This window comes from Rosa chinensis, chromosome 6 (genome assembly GCF_002994745.2).
Source record: "Rosa chinensis cultivar Old Blush chromosome 6, RchiOBHm-V2, whole genome shotgun sequence".
NCBI classification, from domain to species: Eukaryota; Viridiplantae; Streptophyta; class Magnoliopsida; order Rosales; family Rosaceae; genus Rosa; species Rosa chinensis.
In genome coordinates, this window is record NC_037093.1 from 57,151,459 (window position 1) to 57,175,318 (window position 23,860).

Genomic DNA, 23,860 nt, shown 5'->3' on the forward strand with positions numbered 1-23,860 from the left:
GATACTAAGGGTCTGATACTAAGGGTCAATCGTTGCTTGATTGCTTGATTGCTTCGATCAATCGTTGTACTGATACTATGGGTCTGATGGTTTCTGAATTCTGATGCTTTCAATTGTTGTACAGATCAGTAAGGGTCTCATGAGTCATGGAGTTATGGGTTAATCTTTCTGTTTCTTTTTATTTTTCGACTAGAAGGGTCTGATGGTGTTATGGGCTTGATGATAAAAGGATAAGGATATGTGGTCTGATGGTGTTTCTTTTTATCTTTCTGTTAATTTCCACAACTGTTTGAGTTGTTGCCACTTGCCACTCATTCCGTAACATCACTAACATGTTAGGAAGAGGATAAGTACAAAATGATAGTTGCAATGGTCAGTAAAACGATTCATTGCATTATGTCATTATGTGATTATGCAAATTTGTGAATTGTGATAAATTGTGTATTTTTCAGGAACCATGAGTGATGGAGGAACACCTCCTATTAGTTCTAGTGCCGGGTCTGTTAATGCCGGTACTAGTAGTGGAGCTGCTGATGCTGAAAATGAGATCATAGATGATAAAGCACCGTTGTGGAAATTTGTGAAGAAGATTCAAAAACGGCAAGGTGGAGGAGGTTGGAAGTGGCAGTGCAATTTCTGCAAATTGTACTACAGCGGCTCTTATACTAGAGTTCGTAGTCATTTATTGAAAGAAGGAACAGCGGGGGTGGCAATTTGCACCAAGGTTACTCCTCATGCCTTTACTGCAATGACCAAGTTGGCGAGAGAATCCAAGGAGAGATTAATGAATGCAGCTCCTAGACATGTTCCTCTACCATCATCACAACAGCAAGGAGGGAGTTCCTCTACTAGTAGCTATGGGATGAGTTATCATGCCTATACACAAGCACCAACAGCAAGTGATAGTGGAAAGAAGAGGAAAACAGCTGCTGGTTCTGTTGAAAAGGCCTTCCAAAACTCAGCTAGGGAGCAATGTGATGGTGAGGTTGCAAGGATGTACTACACCGGTGGCTTATCTTTTAACCTAGCTAGAAATCCACACTATCGAAACTCCTACATTCGTGCTTCTACCCTTCCAGGCTATATTCCACCAGGCTACAATGCTCTAAGGACCACACTTCTTGCAAAAGAAAGGAAAAATATTGAGCATCATTTGGAGCCAATCAAGAAAACATGGAAAGATAAAGGTGTGAGTCTTTGTAGTGATGGTTGGTCTGATGCACAAAGAAGACCATTGATTAATGTGATAGCCACTTGTGAGAGTGGTCCAATGATGTTGAAGGCTATAAACTGTCAAGGGGAATTCAAGGATCATGCGATGATTGCAGACTTGATTATAGATTCCATTAAAGAAGTGGGTTAGGAAAATGTAGTGCAAGTGATCACCGACAATGCTCCTGTTTGTTCCAAGGCCGGTGCCTTGATAGCAAGTAAGTATCCTACTATTTTTTGGACACCATGTGTAGTGCATACTTTGAATCTTGCTGTCAAGAATATTTGCACACCTTCATTACTTTCAAGCAATGCGGATGTGTTTGATGCATGTTGTTGGATACAGCCAGTTTCTGAGGATGTTATGTTCATCAAGAACTTCATTATGAATCATGGAATGAGATTAGTCATGTTTAATGACCATTGCAATTTGAAGTTGCTTTCGGTTGCTCCCACAAGGTTTGCATCAACGTTAATCATGCTAAAGAGGTTTAGGAAAATTAAAAATGGTTTGCAACAGATGGTCATCAGTCCAAAGTGGGCTGATTACAAAGAAGATGATGTTAGGAAGGCAGCTTCTGTGAAGGAGAAATTATTAGATGAGTTGCTATGGGATGACATTGATTACATCATTTCTTTTACTGAGCCTATCTATGAGATGCTCAGGAAAGCAGACACTGATAGGCCTTCTCTTCATTTAGTGTATGAATGGTGGGATAGTATGATTGAGCAAGTGAAGAAGGCTATCTATAGGAAAGAAAGGAAGCAACCTCATGAAGAGTCTCCATTTTGGGATGCAGTGTATAAGGTTCTAATGGCTCGTTGGTCCAAGAGCAATACTTCTCTCAATTGCTTGGCACATTCATTGAATCCGAAGTCAGTATAACATGCGTTTATCTTTTTGCTTGTTTGTTTAATCTTTCATAAATTATAATGTGAATTAAACTTATTCTTATTTTATATCTAGGTATTATAGTTCGGAATGGCTTAGTGAAGATACTAATCGGGTTGCTCCCCACAAAGATTTAGAGATTACAAGGGAGAGGAAAAATTGTATCCTTAGATACTTTGCCAATGAAGATGATCGAAGGAAAGTTAACATAGAATTTGCTAATTTTTCTATGTGTATGCAAGAGTTTGGAAGTGGAGATGCTATGAAGGATAGGTTTATTATGGAGCCTATAACATGGTGGGCTGTCCATGGAGCTTCGGCTCCATCTCTCCAAGCCATAGCCTTCAAGGTTCTAGGTCAACCTTGTTCTTCTTCATGTTGTGAAAGAAATTGGAGTACTTACAATTTCATTCACTCTGTGAGGAGGAACAAGATAACACCACAACGAGCGGAAGATTTGGTGTTTGTGCATACCAATCTTCGCCTTTTAGCTAGGAGAAGCCCAAGTTACAATGAAAGTGCAACTCAAATGTGGGATGTTGGAGGTGATGAGTTTGATTCTTTAGAAGAGTCTAATGTTGGAAGGCTTGAGATTGCTAACCTTTCACTTGATGAACCACAATTAGAGAGGGTTTTGTTTAATGTTGATGATGAAGATGAAGACCTTGAGGATGTTGTCCAAGTTGAATGAAGTTGATAGTTGAATTAAGTTGTGTTAACCTTTTGTTTGAACCTTTAGATTGATAATGTTTGATAGTAATAAACTAGTACTTTGTTTATGTTTCATAATTTTTTTTTTCTTCTAATTATATATATATATATATATATTTAATTGACGTATCCTTCGCGTACTCGGATCCAATTACATTTAAGATTTGCCGTATCCACGGATCCGACCGTACCGTATCCGGATACTCGTACCCGTATCGGTGCTTCTTAGCTCATATTCCTCTGCTTCCGTAGCCTTTATATTAAAGAAACCATCCTCGATTTCGTTCTTACCTCCACCTTCTTCTTCTGCTACATTTTCTTCTTCTTCCTCCTCCTCCTCCTCATCTTCATCTTCTTCATTTTCCTCCACGTCATCATCATCAGACTCCTCCAATTCCTCATCAAATTCCTCGCCGTCCTCCTCCTTGGCTCACGCCATTTTCCAAGTAATTCAAAAATGGGCTCACACTTCTTCAACACCAGATGCACGTTCTTCCTCAGATATGAAGGAATTCAAAAAAAAAAAAAAAATATATATATATATATATATATAAAAATATCAGAAACAAGCCCCAATTGAGTTTGGGAGAGATGAGAGAGAAGTACTCACCCGATGATGGGCTCACCTGATGACCGGATTATTGGCATCGGCCTTTTCATCAATGAGTGGGGATGAAGAGAAGAAGAGGAAACAAGATGAGAGATGAAGGGAGAGATCTGGGTTTGCGGTTAGGTTTCATTTTTTCCAAAAGATTGTCAAGTAAAAAGTTTGGTGGGAAATTAGAATTTAGCTAAAAAGGGTGAGCAGGATTCTAAATCTGCTAATTATAAGTAGAATTCTCACGGAGATCCATGTGAAATACATATACATTTGCAATTGATATCTGTGTATATTGACCTCGGTATCTAATAACTATCATGTTAATTGTCATTCGATTGTTTACACAAAATTCTGTCTCTAATAGAGTTTTTCACAAGGAATTCTATAGCTAATGGTTCTTTTCACACGGATTTCAGTGTTAACATTTCACACAGATATTCATGTGTTACTCATTTCACACAGATGTCTGTACCAAATACTTGTTGCAACGGAAATTCGTCCCTCCATAATTCACATAACATAAAAAAAAATTAACAATTTCTAAATAAACTAATTTATATACGTACATAAATCAGTGTGGAGTGATATTCACACAGATAACCGTGTGAAAATGTTTTAGTTTTTACACAGATATCTGTTACTGTTGTTTTTTCACACGGATTTCCGTGTTAACATTTCACACAGATTTTCATGTGTTACTTATTTCACACAGAAATTTGTACCAAAAACTTTTTGTAATGGAAATCCGTCCCTCCATAATTCACATAACATAAAAAAAATTAACAATTTCTAAATAAACTAATTTATAATATGTACATAAATCAGTGTGAAGTGATATTCACACATATAACCGTGTGAAAATGTTTTAGTTTTTACACAGATATATGTTACTGTTGTTTTTTCACACGGATTTCGGTGTTAACATTTCACACAGATTTTCGTGTGTTACTCATTTCACACAGAAATCTGTACCAAAAACTTATTGTAACGGAAATTCGTTCCTCCATAATTCACATAACATAAAAAATTAACGATTTCTAAATAAACTAATTTATAATACGTACAAAAATCAGTGTGAATTGATATTCACACAGATAACCGTGTGAAAATGTTTTAGTTTTTACACAGATATTTGTTACTGTTGTTTATTCACACGGATTTCCGTTGATATTGTTATTGTATAAATTATTGTGGGCCCAACTATATTCATTTCACACGGTTATCTGTTAATATTTCTGTTTCGCACGAATATCTGTGGATTTTAAATACAGTAAATCCGTGTGTATTGTTATGTTGCTAGTAGTGATGTGATTTAGTTTTGATGGCGTTGGGGTGGCTTGAAGAATTTGTGAAGGCTAATGGTAGTAATAACGTGGAGCAACCACGAGCAGGAAGGCAAGGCTGGGCAGCACCTCCAATTGGATGGCTGAAGTGCAACTCTAATGGAGCTTATGTAGCTCAAACTGGGATGAGTGGGGCGGGATTGTTTTTTCAGAGAACATGAAGGCCAGTTCAAAGCTGCAGCAAGTAGGCCTTTGCAGCAGGTCACCTTTCCATTTCATGCAGAACTTCTAGCCCTTTTCGAAGGAGTTAAAATGGCACAAGGGATGAACTATGATAGAGTTATTTTCGAAATAGATTGCTTTGTCCTAGCAATGGTTGTGAATCAGGAAGAAGGAGATTTATCCATGCTCAGCTTCATTCTCGACGACTTCAAGGCTCACCTTCAAAACTTGACTGAGTTCATGCAAGGTAGTGTATGCACCCTGTGAATCAAATAAGATAGCTCATGCTATAGCAAACAAAGCTCTATGTAATAGTAATAGCCAGAACTGGCTTGGTATTGCTCCCGAATTTATACGGGATGCCATTTTAAACGAGTGTACTCGTTAAAGTTTCAATGAAGTCTGGTTTCAAAAAAAAATATGCTGAAAATTAAGATTTTGTCTTATATTTAAGTGAGCAAAAATGATCGAGGAATCGATGGGTATGAAGGCGAGCTAGGCAATGTTGGTGAAGGCGAGCTAGGCAATGTTGGCCATGTTTTTTTTTTTTAAAGATTTTTTTAGTTTATTAATTAAAGAACAGAGCAGAGACAACAATAAAAAGTGTATAAGGGAAGCTTTGAATTCTCAAACCATAAATGGGTGGATTCAATTATAACTTATTTTTTCTTAAATATGGAAACAACAACTGGGTTTGAAATGAAAAATGCAATACACAAAAAACTAGGCTTTTTTGTATATATGCATTTAAAAGGTAACTGAATTTAACATAAAAACCAAAGGCAGACTAAGGCTTAGTTTGGGACTGTTGTGCTGTGAGAGGAAGCACTTCCGAACTTGTTGTGAGAAGAAGCAGCTGAGTGTTTGGTAAACTATTTTTAAAAATGCTGTGAGAACAAAAAGTAATTTCTAAGTGTTTGGTAAGTTACAAGGCAAAAGTGCTTTGACTGGATATAATTATCAAAATGGTCATACACGTTAATACACTAGGCATTAATGTGTATTGATAATTAAAAGATTTGATTATCTCAACTGGTTTAATGCTCTTCAACAATTTTTGTTGCCCAGAAAATTCTTTTCAAGATCTGTAAAACCTTTCCACTACTTTGGAAGTCACTTTCGGCTTAACTAATATGTTCCTCTTGTTTTTGGCTAATAGGCATCAAAATTTGTTACCGACTTACGAGTTCCTTTCCATCCAAATATGTTAAGAACTTAAGATCATCAGGAAGTCCATCAACATGACGTTATTCTTGTTGTCTAATTGTTGCAATATATATAGCAATGAACACATCAAATTAACTCAAATCCCACCGTATATAAAATGAATTCAATAAATTCATGGCCAATAAAATCTGTCAAACAGGGAATATCTCCCAAATATCCATACATGAAAACATTATAGAGCATTTGTTCATTCCATGCATCAAAACCAAGTCTCTTTTATCTAAGTCTCCTCTTCCTTCCTTTTCTGCTACTTGAAATCAGTAGTAATCTGTATAAACCATAATAGCATATGTTAAAAAAGTACAACCCATTAATCAAAACATTGCAGCTCAAAAAAAAAGAAAAAAGACTAGCATAGAGTGATCAACAATGGACAGTCTCATAGTGATAGATCACTCAAAAACATAATGATAGAATAAACAATAAGCAACTTGTCATGATATCAGTAGTTATTCTTTTGCAATTGATAGATCAACGTGTATATGTGCAATGTGAAATTGGCCAAATATGACCATCTCATAATCTGACAGAAAGTTCTAGTGCAAGTAAAGGTGAAGAAGTTGTGCAGACAACCATAATCTGACAAAGGATCTGTATGTCTTCTACAGAGTCCCAGCAAGAGTGAACTTAAGCAGACACCTATATATATGAACAAAGATGCTAAAACCTAGAAAACTGATTTCAGTACTAACTTGGATTTAACCAAACACCAACGCTCTTTAGAAACTTGAGCAATACCAGATAGAAAACAAAACAAATGCATGTAATTTTATAGAATTTGTTGACAGTAAAGCTATACAGCATGCAAGAGTGCTCACACCAATATTTACATGCAAGTTATTCTACCATTAGTTTCATAAACAAGAGAAAACAAAACTTCCATCTAACAACATAACCGAACAATCATGCACATGTAAAGCAATAAATAAAAGTTCTACCCACTGCAATGTTATATTTCATACCCTCCCTGAATCTTTGAAATCATAGAACTTAACTAGTCCTTACTTAAATCAAACAATTAAAAAAACAAATGGGCAGCACCAACAACATCAATACGAAAAGCAAGAAAACCTCTCTGTTCTGTTTCTTTTTATTCGATCCGACTCCCCCTTCTTCTTCCTTTTATTTTCTTCTCTTCTCCCTTTTTTTTTTCCTCTTTCCCGTCTCCCTCCCTCACTTTAGTCGGCAACCAGCCTTCTTATCTTCCCCAATTTAAAAGAAAACAATATAACAAAAATGATAAACTAAAACAATTATCTAATAACCAAAAAATTATCTCCCTCGCTTCTTGAACAAAAACCAAATTAAAATATATGATTTAGATTCATCTCAGGTTCATCACAGTCATCACTAATACTAAATATAATAAAGTTAAAATGTAGAAGCAAGTGTCCTAGAAACATTACCATCAATGTCATCATCCTCAGACTCATCCTCTTTGATATCTTGAAATCTTGATCCTCTTCCCCGTTGACCAAAATCTGCAATGACCAACTTTACAGTCAGTCTAAAACCCCAAAGGGGTATTGCTCAAACACATTGATAATTCAAACCCGAAATTAAACAAAATAAAATCTAAGAGCAGACATTCAGTATGAGTAGGAGGTTAATGTTCATCAGAAGACATCAGAATATAAAACAATCATCACCATGCCTGCTCCTCAATCCTAAAATTGAATTAAAAATTATGAAATTAAAACAAACAAACAAAAAATTAGGAAGTGGGTATTAATCAATCTCACATACAAATGACTCATTTTGTCCTCATGATTTAATGAATGAATGGATCGGACTTGTCATCTGTTTTCATCATCACAGAGAAAACCCAATACTCACTTCACAATTCAAAACAAATCAAACACAAACAAGAAGGAAAAATTGAAACTTTCGGAGATTTGAATGCTCCTCCAGTCATCATAATGAAAACCCACAACAGTTATATAAATGAAGACAATTTCCAGGGCGGCGGCGGCAGAGTCGGAGGAAGAGCTCGGCGTCACAGAGAAGAGGGAAGGTGGCGCAGAGGAAAGGGATCTTGGGTTTTAACAACAAGGGGCCTTTACCCTTACCTAGATCAGCAAACTCAGTTTCTCTAAGAAATCGAAGCCAGAAAGCAACCAAGAATTTCTACTTTGCTACTTGAGGAAGAGAGAGAGAGAGGCGGTGACAGAGAAAACGCTTGTTCACTTTGAAGATGTGGGAAACACAGAGCGATCTCTCGAGCTGGAAAGATATGTTTTGACTGCAGAGGAGGCTGGGAAGAGAGAATGGAGACGGTAAGCAACCCTATCCGGCTCACAATGTAATGAAAATAATGAGGACAGAATAAGTCATTTGGTAAATTTCATTAAAAATACATTGTTCACTCAGTGTTTTCCACAGAAGCAGAATCCAAAAGCTGGTCCTTGGTTGCTTCTCACTTTCAGCTGCTGGGAGAAGCTATTTGGACCAAAAGCAACTTCTAGAGAATTTACCAAACACCATACTATTACCCCAAAAGCAGAAGCACCCCCAAAAGCAGCTCCAAAATTAATCCGAAACTGGGACTAAGAAAACAAATAAATTAAAAGTTTTAATAAAATGCATCTAGACAACTCGTCAAACATTTATGTTGTAGGGTATCTATTACCTAGATTTTGTAATAACTCACTTTAATCACATTTATATAAAATTTCTATCCTAAGGCCCCTTTTCATTTTTGAGACTCAATGAATAATGCCCAATTCTCATATAAAGTTAATTTCCATTTCAATTTATAAAAATTAAACCAACCTAACAATGGTTTGGTCTAGGGCTGGGATTTAGAACCGTAAAACCGAAGGAATCGCACCGAACCGCACCGAAAGTCTCGGTTCGGTTCGGTTCTACGACATATGTGTTTGCATTTTTCTCGGTTCGGTTCCTAAAGATGTATATTCTGTTCGGTTCCGGTGCTTGGTTTTAAAACCTCTTTGGAACCGAAATACACATGTCATTATATAATTGGATAATAAGGCCGAGCTTATTTCTGTAAAATAGACCCTTTCTCATGTGATCAGGCCTTCCAAATGCAATCAGAGCCTTCCATCTCATCTCATAACATCCTATCCATTCGATCAAAACCCTAAATTGTTATCTGACTTATCTCTTCGACTCTTCCCAAGTTCCCTCACTCTCACTCTCTCAGTCTCTCGAAACACAAAGTCACAAACGGCGCTCGTCCTCGTCTCGTCTGTTGCTCGTCCAGTCGTCCTCGTCTCGTCTGTTGCTCGTCCAGTCGTCCTCGTCTCGTCTGTTGCTCGTCCTCTTCCTCGGCTCGATTGTAATAGAAGATCGAAACCCAGATGGCCTCCCTCAAAGTCTCCCTCAAACCCAGACGTCCTCGGCTCGAGTGTAAGCTTTCATTTTTCTCATTCTACTCTCATCGCTCTGCAATTTCCTCAGATTCGTGAAATCTGACTACTTTTTCCTTCAACGAACACAGCTGCAACCCGCTCCGCCAGTCCGCCTCTCCGGTCTCCGAGCTCCGCCTTTAGGCTCTAGGTATCTCACTATCTCTCTCTCCCTCTCGGAGCTCCGCTCCTTCTCTTCTTCTCTTCTGAGTTTCTCAATTCTAAATTTCTAATCTGTAAAATTGGGTTCGATACTTGGATTTCCATTTAATCTTGTGGGAAATGGGTTCGATTTTGAATGGGTATAGTTGAAATGGGTTCGATTTGACGATTTCCATTTGATATTTTGATGTTGATGGTAATTTTAGGTTTTTAACAAAGATAATGTTGCTAATTAACTGAAAATCACATCAATCAAAATCAAAGATAATGTGGTTGGGATTTTTTGTTTTTAGTATTAGTTTCTGATGGAAAGGATAGTTCTGGGTACAATATGGATTGTGAATTCACTCTGTTACTTGGATTCTGATTAATGCAAGTATAAATTTCGAATTGGGTATTCCATGTGTATGGAATTATTGTGAACTGGTTTGTTTTCCAATTTGAATTTATTAGTTTGATTTTTGGTGAATGACTGAATGCCAGTAATTCAATAAGAAAAGCAAACACCTTTCCTCTATTTCGAAGTTCTTGCTCAAGTTTTGAACGGTTGAAGGAATTTTCCATTCCAATTTGAAAATGTAAATTACAATGCAGCTGTTACTGAAGAGCTGATTATATTGGAGTTACTAAAGAGCTGAGTAATTTTAACTGTTGTTGACTGGTCAGATTACAGGAGGGACTGGTCAGATTGTCAGAGGAATCTTCATGTGTAGCAATGCTTATGCTAATCAGGTCTGTTTTAAACTTTTAATTTGGCCTTGCTTTTTAGTCAATTTGGTGTCCTGTGTTTACAATTTAGCTAAGTTGGTAATGTTTATCCGGATTGGCAGGCAATCTTGAAGGTACAGATTGCTTCTTGACCTATAGATTGCTTCTTGCTTACTGCCTTGGAGTTGGAGATCTAATTCCATGTCTGAAGCATCTGCTAGCTCCTCTGACCCATCCGCTTCAGCTTCAGCCCCTACAACCAAGAAGAAAAGGCAGAAAAAATGATGCAGCTGCAATTTAGTTTGCTGCAAATTGATTTAGTTTTCAGTATTTTAGTTTGCTGCAAATTGATGCAGCTGCATTGTTTAAATTGGACTAAGTTTATTCACTTTTTTGTTTATTTTTATTTGCTGCATGTGAGACTTTGAGTTTGCAGTTTATGCATGTGAAACTTTGAGTTTGTATTGCTGGAAATGTGTATTATTGCAGACTTTGAGTTTGTAGTTGTATTGCTAGAAAGTGCTTGAGTGTTTGTGTTTGATAGTTTGAGAGTTTTGATTGTTTGATAGTTTAATGCTTTCATCACTTTCATGCTTTGACAGTTTGGGAGTTTGCAGGAAATTGTTAATTTGCTATGTTGATGTTGATTTTTGAATATGTATATTGTAGATATTGTTTTGAGTTTGAATGAGTGAATAAATTGTGATATATTGAATCATTTGAATGTATGTATGGAAATCAGGAAAAGTGAAAACTAGAAAGTAGAAACGGCTGAAAAGCAGTGTTTCTATATGGAAAAACCGAGGAACCGAACTTGGAACCGATCCGAGTTTGGAACCGAAAAACCGAGAATGGAACCGATCTGGAATGGAACCGAAAAACCGAGGAACTGACCCGAGCATGGTCGGTTTGGTTCTACATCGGTTCTTGATACAAAAAACATCAAACCCGAACCGAAAATCAGTTATCGGTTTCGGTTCCGAGTTCAGTCCTTGAAATTGCAAAACCGACCCGAGTCCAGCCCTAGTCCCATTAATGCATGCATAAGCCCTCATTAAATTTCACATCCCAGGCACACCAACAGAATTTATCTGTCTCATTTTAAGGATGGATAAAATTTTCAAATCAGGACAGAGCTCTAGCAAAATTTGATTGAAGTACCCATTTGCTAGCACTATATATAGCAAACCCAGTAATTCATTGCTCTCCACTCTAAGATAGCAAAGCACTTTCTCTTCCCTTATACAATCCCTAGCTTCTCACTATTTTCTTTGCTAGCCAGCTAGCCATGGCTAGAAGGAAGGTGAAACTACAATACATTGTCAATAAGAGTTCCCGAAGAAACACATTCAGAAAAAGGAAGGAGGGCCTTCTGAAGAAGGTGTACGAGATCACCACTCTCTGTGACATCAAGGCTGCGGCGATCATCTATAGTCCCTTTGACGTCGAGCAGGAGGTCTTCCCAAGTCATCCCGAAGTCCACGAAATGTTGATGAGGTTCCAAGATATGTCGGAGAAGGACAAGACAAAAAACATGGTCAACTAGGAGGCCTTCTTACAACAACGAATTGACAAAATCCGGGAGAAAATCAGAAAGCTGAAAAGAGAAAACTGGGAGAAGCAGATCACTCAAGTCATGTTTGGCTGCTTGGAGGGGAGAACCCTATCTGACCTTGAAAGGAAGGATCTAAATGACCTCACTTTTATAATTGATCAAAATCTCAGGGAGATAGATATGAAGCAGCAGGTTTCCGAGGAGCACAACCAAGAGGAGAACCAGCAGAATTAGGTGCAAGCCGCACCGATTGCAGTGGAGCTTGACCTAACGAAGCGGAGTACATTTAGAGAAGGAACCAGCAGAGGTATGGAGCAGCAACAACAACACCAGTCCGAGGTAGAGGCGCTGAATATGGAGCAGATGCAATACCAGATGATGCAAGTTGAGGAGCAGATTCAACAGCAGCAGATGTTTGAACAACAACCCTGGTTCGTAGAAATCATGAACCTGCTGCCACCGCAGACGATGGACTTCTTAGACCCATTTCCGCCTTGAGCATTTGGAGACTACAGCAGCGGCAATGCTACATGCCCAAATAATTTGTCATTCTGTTTCCCTTGAAGAATCTATGATTTGAGTTTCTTTTGGTGTGCGTTTTTTTTTAATTCCGAACAATTTTCTTTTAGTTTGGTTTTCTTGCATGGACTTTGGACTATTTAATTTATTTCTGGTTATTGTTTTTGGATTACTTATGTTTATGAACTGGAACAAGTTTGCTTAATTATTATTGATTTGGTTTTTTCTTTTGGACAATTATTGGTTTTGGTTATGTATTTCATAATTGTTGGTGTTTATCTTTTGATATGGTTTAATTTTTTTTATTTTTGAAGAATAGATAATTTCATTACTTATCCATGGCCATAAGACACGTACATTAGATGCTGTCTCATATCAGAATCATAAATGGCACAAGATGTCAGTACATTAGATGCTGTCTCATATCAGAATCATAAATCGCACAAGCTGCCAAGCAAAAGACAGGTGACCCTCACTGTTAACACATACGCTCACTTATTGAGCCTAACAACAAAGAAACAAAATCCTCACTACTAACCTCCCTTTGAACAGTAACCTAGTCACTTAGAGACCTCAATTGGTGTACAACTAGAGAAACTAAGATGAAAGTAGTAGAAGACCATACTTCTAGTATTAGGCAAGAAGACCAGGAAAGTTTAAAACTTTCCTTTTCCCTTGTCTCTAAGCTAGAAATGGCACCAATAGCTACAAGATCTTCATAAAGGGGTTTGACGCCGTCATGCTCTTCAAAGCAAACCAGAGCTCGATCAAAACACCAACCTCCACCTCGGAGTACCTTGTTGCGATTACGCACTGATTCAAAGAAGAGCAAGAATAAATCCCCAGCTTGTTGCTGAACCCTAAATTCTGTCTTAGAATCAACCAGCTTGCGGGTCAGAGGTTTTCCAATCAGAAAAGGTTGGAAGGACCTACGAATGAGGCCACCACCAATCTTTCCTAGGTCAGGAGCGCTGCCTCCTTCAGCGAGGGTAATGGAAGCAGCGAAGCTTGCTGTGACAGCATCAATGGAAGCCATTGGATGGAGAGAAGTCGAGAAGAGAGCGATAGCAGGAAACTAAGGAAGGAGGCTAGAGCGTCGTTGAAGACTAGGTTGAGAGAAAAACTCACCTAGGGTTTTTTCACGTAGTCACTGATGTGGTTTAATATTGTTTAATTATGTATTTCACTTATTGTTGGTTTTTTTGTTAGATTTATTCTCCGATGTAATATGTATTTCTTTTTTAATTTCAAATATAATTTCTTATTTTCCAATGTAGTCTAGAACAATATTTTTTTTTTCATTTTCAGATGTATTTGCTTATTTTATGATGTAAAAACAACAGTTGCTTTGTACTTCAAAGACTATGATTCTGTAGAGACCGTAGTTTGTAAGTCCGATGAGAAGACCATGTAGTTTATTTATGTACAACTGAAGTTCATTAATATAGTCAGATTTTTTTCGCATATTTGTTGTCGATTTTGCAATAACAAGCATATAAGTTCTTCAATAATTTGAACTCAAGCGATCTTTTTTGTCTTTATCAAAGCATTTGAAGGCAATAGTACGGTTAAAATTAGAGATCGATCATTGGCAAAAAAAAACAAAAATCTAGTGACCAACTGACCAATAGTAGTTTTCAAGTTCGCCATCCTTATAGTAAGGAATAGAGGAAGAAGAAGATGAAGTAAATAGTTATAGACATCTAATGATCAGCTCCTTTGCCCGCGCAATGTTTCTAGTTATAATATCTTCACTATAAATATGTACAACGTGCATGACTGAATATGGAGCTTGTGAAAATTATGGGGCGCGTGAATAAATATAGGGCGGCAAATAAATATAAAGCGGGTATTTTAAATATGTGACTAATTAAGGCACATGCATAATATAATGTACAAGGAAGATTTGGGAACAACATATGATGACATAACCGATGGACATTTCGTCTTGTAAGACTTAATTTAATGTATGAATATTCCTTTAAAAAAAAATTAATGTATGACTAAGTCACCCAATTCCCAAAAAAGGACCAAGTTTCACTAGATAAGAAAAGCCCCAATCCATATTACTTCGTTGCTTCAATATCTCCTTTCTTGATTTACAAGTCGATTTTCCTTTTATGCAGTATTCAAGATGTCTTGCGCTTACGTAACCGACTTCAATCTAATCTTGAGCCTTATAATCTCGAATTTTTACCATATGTTTTCTGGGCACTTATTCGAAGCATTTACAAGCTGTTTCGAGCAAGAGACTTTTACGATTTTCTTCTTCATTCGATAAGAATTTTCAGTGACGATTGAAAGTCGATCTAACTCTTAAGACGGTCGAGTTCAGCAGGATGCTGTGGGACTCTAGCCAAATTTTAGACCATGTTGCAGCATGAGAGAGCTTTATTTTTAAATGTTAGTCATCCATTCTAGTTGACCAACTTTTGGTATAGCTAAAGAACAAAACTTCCTTTTGACTTGAGTGGACTTGCACATCCATTTCCATGCATTATCATCACCATTTTTATATGATCGACGTGATATCTTCTTCGTGAATGTTGTACTTCGGTTGGTGTGTGCGTCTCACCTCTACTTCGACAGTTTAAAATTTCGGGGATGAAATTTTTATAAAGTGGGGGGATTGTTATGCCCTGTACCTAAACTTACCTATCTCTCAGTTATTTGGACGGTAAATGATTAAGAATTTTACTTTTACCTTCGTTTAGATAATTTAGAAGACCAAAAGTTGACTTTTTATTCGGGTCAGTTTGTGAGAAAACTTCCTTGAGGAAAGTCGTAGAGCACATTACACTGAGTTCGTGGACACATGACATGCTTAATTCGGAATTGGTATGAATAAATTACGGTCTACGGAAGTTTATTTCTATATCGAAGTTTTCAGAAATTTGTAATGGGCAAAATTGACTTTCAAAATGTTTGGTATTTAGAGAAAATAACCATAGCAGCCCCTCATTTTTTCTCTTCTCTCTTTCGGCCGCACGACCCTTTCCCCTCTCTCTCTTCTCTCTCTCACCTTCTGTCTCTGCCATCGTCGGAAACACCATTTCCGGCCATCACCAGTTTACACTGCCACCATTAATCAACCCTATATCCAAATCCGATCAAGCCCAACTGGAATCGCCACCATGCATTACTGTTAGAGTCCGCCCGCGCTGCCTCAAGTTCTGACGCTGCTACTCCTCCACCACCGTTGATCTTCGACCATCTTTTTAACACACCGCCGCCACCAGCAAGCTTAATGGAAGCCGGATATCAAACCGAGAAGCCCTACTGCAAACTCAAAGCTGGACGACCCCGTACAGGCTGTTGCGGGAGCTGGAAGCTCTCTAACTCTTCAATCTCCAATCTTTCGTCCAAATTGAACCACACCACCACCATAAACAGAACTGCTACTTACCATTCATCAAAACCCCTTGTTCCGACCTCCATTTTCGACCATTGCCGAGTCACTGTGGATGCCGCCGTGAGCGTCACCACCAGTTTACTTATACCGTCCGGAAGTCGTCGGGTTCAGTACGATTGATATTGAAGAAGGAGTCTGGAGGTTTAGAGTTAGAAGAGATGAATTTGGAGCAACCTGGTGGATTTGGTAATAAGGAATTTGTTTTGAAATGGGAGATGACGATGTGGATCCAAAAGGGAATACGTGGAGTTGGACAAATGTTTAGACTTAAAAAGGATCGTAGAAGGATGAATGGAGCCCGACGTTGGAATTAGCCATTTCACTGTGAGCAGACATTTGATTTTAAAATAAATTATGCATACAGTACTACTTTTGAGCATTTATTTTAGGGAAAATATCAAGAATGGTCACTGAGTTTTGACATATTCGACACTTAACTCACTGTATTTTCAACAATATCATATAACTCACTCAATTTTGAAACCGTCTATCACATAACTCACTATCGTCTAACAGCGTTTATTATCCGTTAAATCACTGTTTGGGTGTTGTGTTCTCAGTTTTTTTTTTTTGGGTTAATTTTCCTTTAAATCACTGTTTGTTTGTTTTTTTTTTTTTTTCTTCCTTCCTTTGGGTGTTGTGTCCTCAGATCTTCTTCTTTCTTTTTTCCCCCCTCCCTTATTCATGCTTTCTGGGTTTGGTTGCTGTCCACCAAATTACAACAGATTCATTAGACAAGTATTGTTGTGGGTGTGGGGCGAGACGGAGATGGAGCGGCTGGGGGAGGTAGGGCGGTCGTGGAGAGAGAGAGCCAGACGGACTGAGCCGACGGGGAGGATCTGGCGAGGCTCACGTGCGGGGGAGAGGCGACGTGTGTGAAGAAACCGCTGGCGGAGGGGGTGGAGAAGCTGGAAGTGGAGGAGGAGTGGGAGGTGTAGAACCTTCCGGAGAGTGAGGATGAGTTTTAGAGAGAGAAAGTGAAGGAGTTTAAGAGAGAGAAAAGGTGGGAGGAGAGAGAGGGAAGAAGAAAAAAATGTTTAAAGAAAAAAATAAGATAAAGGTTTAAGATAGTGAAGAGACGAAAATACCCTTTAAAATATGACCATGTAGACGGTAGTGAGTTATGTGATAGACGGTTTCAAAATTGAGTGAGTTATGTGATATTGTTGAAAATACAGTGAGTTAAGTGTTGAATATGTCAAAACTCAGTGACCATTCCTGACTTTTTCCCTTTATTTTATTACGAGATTTATTTATGATTTACGAGATTAATATTAATTTTATTTTCTGAAAACTTTTATTAATTATCGAGCTATTTAAAGTATGAGCTATTAAGTTATTGAGGAATGATTTTCGAAAAATGGTTGATTAAGAAAATATTATGAGAATTATTGATTTCGAATATTTGAGTTATCGAGATTTCATGAGTTAAGTATTTATGAATTATTGAGTTCAGTATATTTGAGGAGGTAATTATGTTAGCGCATGCATGCATTACTTGGTCGGCAGTACCCGCCAGGTAATATTTTGGTCGGCAGTACTCTCCAGAATATTATTCTTGTCGCCAGTACCATCCGATGAGTCATCTGGTCGGCAGTCCCCTCCAGATGACATGAGATAGTTAGTCGGCAGTACCCTTTAACTATCTATAGTTAGTCGGCAGTACCCTCTAATCATCACATCATTTTTCGGTTGGCAGTACCCTCTGATGCGTCCCTGGTCGGCAGTCCCCTCCAGGTGGCATGAGATGACTAGTCGACAGTTCCCCTTAGTCATTGCCTATTTTACATTATGAGTATCTTTATTGAGATTTCCGAGATATTTGAAATGATTTTGAGATGTTACAATACGATTTGAACTATCAGTATATTTGGGTTTTCAGTACAAAGGAGGATTAAGTGCATTTTTCATGAGATTTGCACTATTTTTTAGATGCTCGTTTCAGTTAGCATTTGAAAGTTATTTCTCGATTTTTTACTGCATGCTTGGTTTTTAAGAGAATAAATTGAGAAAGCATTAAATAAGTTGTTTTACCTTAATTAGAAATACTTATTTTTTGTCCATTCACTCTAACAGTTTTTCAATGCTTTTCCTTGGACTTTTCGGTTTTACGTGCCCAGTCTGTTTATAGGTTGAGATCGAGCGTGCGTAGGCATTAAGGCATAGTATTCACCGCTTCCGACTTCCTGTAGGTTGAGTGTTTAACATACTTGTACCTTATTTTAATTCATTGTCTAGATTGCTCTGATTACCGACATAAATTGTTATTTAGATTAGAAGTTAGTTTACTTTATATCAATTGTGGAAGTTGAACTGTTGAGGAGATAGTGTTGGCTATTAGAAATGTTTCAGTTGTTTTATCACAGGTATGGGTAGTCTACTTTTTGGAGAAGTTCCGCCAAATTTTTGGTAAAATTTCTTCTATAGTGGGCCCCACAGAGCTACCTTGGATTTCATGGTGAAATCCGGGGCAGGTATTGTCATGGTGTTGGCGGTGGGAGTTGGAGGTAGTAGGCTTGGCGTTGATAATCTGTCACGGGGTCTTCGTCTCTGATCTCCCTGATTCAGGCTGGCTGCATATTGTTGTTTGCTTGGACTGAGCCTTGGAGTAGCATAATCAGGCATTGGTGTTGATCTGATCGGCACTTGATTGTAGAGGAGAGGCGGTTGATACTTGCAAACTATGACCTATTGGAGAAGCCAGTGGCCAGAGATACTTTTAGCGTCGGTGGCAACATCGATGGATATCGGGGTGGCGGTGGTGTTGTTAAGGGTGGTTTCCTAGGCTTGGGGTTGAGCCTGAATTTGAGTTTGGTCTGTTTAGGCCTATTTCATAGGCTGTCAAGGAGGATGCCTTGCCACTCTCACTTATTAGTTTTTACTTGGTGAATTTGGATCTGCTTGGGCATTTTGGCTTTATCTATGGTGTTCAAGTGCCAATCTATTCGGATCATGACTCCTAAGGGAGTTGGATACTATCTTAAATGGATTGGCGTATTTTAAGAGGCTTATGGATAAGAAGGTGCTCCTATTTGTTTGCTATGAAGTGAATTTCTTTTGGTACCACAATTGTGTGATTGGCGAATGGAATGCTAGTCAATGATTTTTCCTTAGATGAAACAGAGTTTTTTTTTCTTGTTTTCTTTTTTGGCTCAACAAAGGGATAAGAGAGGCAATGAACCTCCTTATCGCATCAAAATTTATTTAAAAAACAAAAATAAAAGAGATATAAAGAGAGGGGGACTAAGCTAATAACTCCCTAGTCAGTAATAACAAACAAACAAACAAGAAAGAAACTAGCGAAAATGATAATGTGGAAGACCTAAGCGATCACTATTACATGATGATAGTTTGAAGGTAACAATGCGGTAATGATTTCAGCCATAAGTGCAGGAATGATTGCAGTTATAAGTACGGTACTAGTCACTAGTTCGAGACTTGCCGCCTTGCCCAAGTCACGGGGTACTTGTTGCTCAAGTTTACTTGGGCCCAAGTAACGCACTACTTGTTGTGCAAGTTTACTTGCAGCCCAAGAAGATACCTATAAATAAAGGGTTTGACAGCCATATAAGACAGCAGATCTCCAACTTGTTTACTACACTTGAGTAAGGAAAATACTGACTTAGGCATCAGAGAGTTTTTACATGTACCCTCCTTCTCTTCAAGCTCCGGTCAAAATCAAAAGTCAACGGTCAAAGGTCAAGTCAACAGTTAAAATAAAGTTTCTCGATTTTTCCTTTTCAACTTTCGCTCCCGTTCGTATTTATTGGTGAATCAAAATCCTATCAAAATTTTTCATCAGCAACAACTCCCAAACCCATTTTAAATTAGTAGTCCAATACTCCAATAAACAAATGATACTACGGTATTTAGTGTATCACCTCAATGTTTTGACTTGAATGAAGGTGAATATCTTAAATATTCGAGGGAACCGGTTTTTGCTTCATCTTTGTGGTTAAGGCTTTGGTTTGCCCACAAGTTAGAGGAGTTCCAAAATTGTCATTGTGGTGGTGGTAGTTGTTACGTGTTCTAAAATTCGAAATCCCAAAAAGGCATTCAAAGCTTGATATTTCCTATTGTTTCAAAATGCATTAGGTTGTTAATTGCTTACTTCAAAAACAAAGTTTAGTTGATCTTCAACAAAACTTAGACATGATTTAAGTTCGTTACATTCAACCCAAAAAAAGTTCGTTTAATTCGACTTTAAACAATCCGGCTAAGAAACTTTGCTTGTGTTCATTTTCCTATCTCGTTCTCTTCCTTTTCGGGCTTACCCCATCAATCCTTAAGGGACATACATTTTCCAGCCGTCCAAACGAATCCTAAATGAGATAATGATACATGCCTAACCTATGAATCAAGTCAAAAAAAGTGAGGATCAAACTCCCTTTTTTGATCTGTTGGAAGCTCCTTGGTCCCAAACTTTTAGTCACCCTGGTGTGTATATCATCCTTAAAGTTGCATATGTAGGGTGGGGTTAGACTTTAAACTTGTAGATCTACCCATCCATCTGTAACAATTAGGTTATGATTCATCAACATCCAAATTGAGCTACAATTATCCCATTTTGACCATGCCATGCCATACCATTTGTTCATTATTATTACTATCTTTCATCACCAATGTGCTCGCTTTCTTTTTTCCTTTCACACAAGATTTGGAGGAACACCTTTTCTTAATTATTGCATCTTGCAATTATCGACATATGCTCTAAAGCAAACGGAGGTAATTGCGCTTCTCTGTTCGCCATCACAAAATGTAGTACTTCAATGTTTCTTTTCCATTAGTATGTAATTTTCTTCATTTTATCCTCACGGCGAAAAAAATAAATGAAAATCTCTCGCTCGCAAGTGACTTAAGAAGTGATAAGAGTACAATTATCTGAGTTTCTGGTTGGTAACTGTCATATGATCTAGAAAAAATGAGTCCAAGAGTAGGCATAAAGCTTCCAACAGTTATCTAATACAAATCTCATCCAAGATAACATTGGGCCAAATGGGAAAAGTGATTGGTTGCCACTTCCTGATCATCCTCCTCACCAGTCACCACACCGTGATAGCTTGGCAACCATTAGTCAATAAATCAAACTTCTGTTAGACTTAAATATGTGCTCATTCATTGATATATAAATGGCCAAACAATTAAGGACAAAAAAAGACCAAATAATTATTTTCTCCAGTGATCGGATTTTTTTTTTTTTTTTTAATAACAAAGGGATCGTGGAAGATTTTAAAAAAGGGATTTTGTCCATTTACCCCATTTCTAGGGATTTTTTTCCCACTTACCCTATTAAGTTTTTTTAATTCTCTCTTACCCAATACACTCTAAGGGAGTCTTCCCTAATACCTTTTTTTTTGTTTTTAATTTTTTTTTAATACCATTTTACCCTCACCCCTTTGTTACTTAGAGAGAGAGAGAAAAAATAGAAGAGAGAGAAACCATGGGAGACTTCGCCGGAGCCCGTCACCGGCCGCCGGAATCCGGTCACCGGCCGCCGGAATCCGGTCACCGGCCTCCGGATTCCGGCCAACGTTCGCCGGATTCCGGCCAACTTTCGCCGGAATCCGGTCACCGGTCGCCGGATTTCGGTCACCTAATAGAGGGGCAATAGACGTCTATTGCCCCCCAATAGACGTCTATTGGGGGCCAATAGACGTCTATTGCCCCAATAGTCTATCGCCCCCTAATAGACGTCTATTGGCCCCCAATAGACGACTATCAGCCATGTATTGCCCCCCAATAGACGTCTATTGCCCCCCAATAAAGGGGCAATAGACGACTATCAACCATGTATTGCCTCCCAATAGACGTCTATTAACCATGTATTGCCCTCCCAATAGACGACTATCAGCCATGTATTGCCCCCCAATAGACGACTATCAGCCATGTATTGCCCCCAATAGACGTCTATTGCCCCCCAATAAAGGGGCAATAGACGTCTATCAACCATGTATTGCCCCCCAATAGACGTCTATTAACCATGTATTGCCCTCCCAATAGACGACTATCAGCCATGTATTGCCCCCCAATAGACGACTATCAGCCATGTATTGCCCCCAATAGACGTCTATTGCCCCCCAATAAAGGGGCAATAGACGTCTATCAACCATATATTGCCCCCCAATAGACGTCTATTAACCATGTATTGCCCTCCCAATAGACGACTATCAGCCATGTATTGCCCCCCAATAGACGTCTATTGCCCCCCAAAAGCAATAGACCGCTTGCAGCAATTTTAGTACCATCCCAAAAGCAAAGTAGTTTGTGTAGAACTTTTTGATTATGAATTGTTGAACAGAAAGGCGCAACGATAAATTGACAAACTGCATACCATCCCAAAGGAACAATGCCAAAAACATTTCTCATAATAATAAGTCAAATATGACTTGAACCAACATATCACATGGAATTCTATAACCCACGTACGAGCTTGATTCTTTCAGCAACCGTATAGCAATTCGAGCAGTGAACTTTGTTATGAATTAATCAATTAAGCGACGCCTGCATAATTGAAGCAACGCAACGAGCCACTGAACTATTTCGAAAACGAAGCAAGCCAAAAAAAAAAAAAAAAAACCAAACGGAGACAGATTCACCTCATCCTTCCCCTACCTAGCGTGCGGCTTTGCGGCCATCATCGACTTCAGCGAAGCCACCCACGACGACGAAGAAGACGACGGAGCCGAGGGAGGAGAGAGAAGATGATGACGGTGGTACTGCTCCCCAATCTGATATGAGAGAGAGAGAGAGGGAGAGAGAGAGAATGAAGGATCTGCTCCCCAATCTGATCGGAAACTACTGCGGCGACGACAACGAGGTTCATCGGCGGGCAGCCGGGCACCAAGGTGATGTAAAGGAACTCCGAGCTCGCTGCATAAACTCGCCACGGGCTGCACGAGAGTCGGCTTCTGGGCTGCACGACCATCGCCGGCTGCACCTTCACGGCTCTGTGAGAGAGAGAGAGAGAGAGAGTCAGATCGGAGGAGAGAGATAAGGGAGAGGAGAGAGAGCTCGATGCCATATAGTGTAGTTTATTAATTTAGCTGAGGGTAAAATTGTCTTTTTAAATTAAATTGGGTGGTTGAGAATAAAAATGTGTTGTTGGGGTAAGTGGGATAATTTTATCTTATTTTGGGGCTTTGGGTCAAGGACCCTTTAAAAAATATTGAGATTAATTGTTGGTTAAAGCTTAGGACGTGTTTTAGTGTGGTTTTATCGTTTATCTCTGTATTACATGCATGATAAACGAGTCATTTTGATTCAACCTCTTTGTCTCATAAAACTAATAACCTTGTGTACGTGAGAATCGGTGGGAAGTTACCTAACACCAAACTTGAGATTTTAGAAAAGTACTAGCTTAAAAGCACATCTTTTATTTATTAAGGTCATAATTTAGAAGGTGATCAATGGCCCCCAAGAACCCTAAAGACCTGGCCTTTTTTTCAAAAAAGAGAAAAAGGGGTTTTTTAGATCCCTTTTATTTTTGTAAAGCCAGTTGGCACACGTGTGGTACTAATCATGTTTAGCACCAAAGCCCACCTCAAAGCAATCATTCCCTCCATCTTAGGCTCTCTTTCAACTTTAATCCCCACTTTTCACTATACGGATTTATCATCCATCACTATTACACCATACACAAAATGGGCCATCCCGCTCGTGCAATGCATGCTAGGCCTGGCCCATCAACAGCTTTTCCATGCCCAAATAACAAATTAAGAACAAATAAAAGCACCTAAAGAAATTAGGAAGGAAAGTGAGATATATACGTTACAATATATCACCCACCAATGAAATCCAAGCTGTAGAGAAGTTGTAGCACTACAAAAATTTAAGCTTTAATAATTTTTTTAAAAATATTATTATACGATAAAATGTTGAGTTAGAGCGATTGCCTTCACTAACTCTCTAAATCTATATTTAATTTGTTAAATTTTGAATCAAAGTTTTAATAAAAACACGATTAGTGTATCTCCATCACAAATGTC

General features: G+C 38.4%; 1 protein-coding gene and 2 non-coding genes across 3 annotated transcripts; 1 reads left to right on the top strand and 2 right to left on the bottom strand.

Moving 5' to 3' along the window:
• Nucleotides 1–1,698: 1,698 nt before the first annotated feature.
• LOC112171636 lies at nucleotides 1,699–2,833 on the top strand. The gene is made up of 2 exons (XM_024308793.2): nucleotides 1,699–2,088; nucleotides 2,180–2,833. Exons 1-2 carry the CDS (start codon nucleotides 1,733–1,735, stop codon nucleotides 2,793–2,795), a joined length of 972 nt encoding a protein of 323 aa, XP_024164561.2. The 5' UTR covers nucleotides 1,699–1,732; the 3' UTR covers nucleotides 2,796–2,833.
• Nucleotides 2,834–7,737: 4,904 nt separating this feature from the next.
• LOC112174892 lies at nucleotides 7,738–7,805 on the bottom strand. The gene has a single exon (XR_002926204.1). It is a non-coding gene; the product is annotated as a small nucleolar RNA Z105 (small nucleolar RNA).
• Nucleotides 7,806–7,883: 78 nt separating this feature from the next.
• On the bottom strand, nucleotides 7,884–7,969 carry LOC112174950. Its single transcript, XR_002926260.1, has one exon. It is a non-coding gene; the product is annotated as a small nucleolar RNA SNOR75 (small nucleolar RNA).
• Between the last annotated feature and the right edge of the window lie 15,891 nt (nucleotides 7,970–23,860).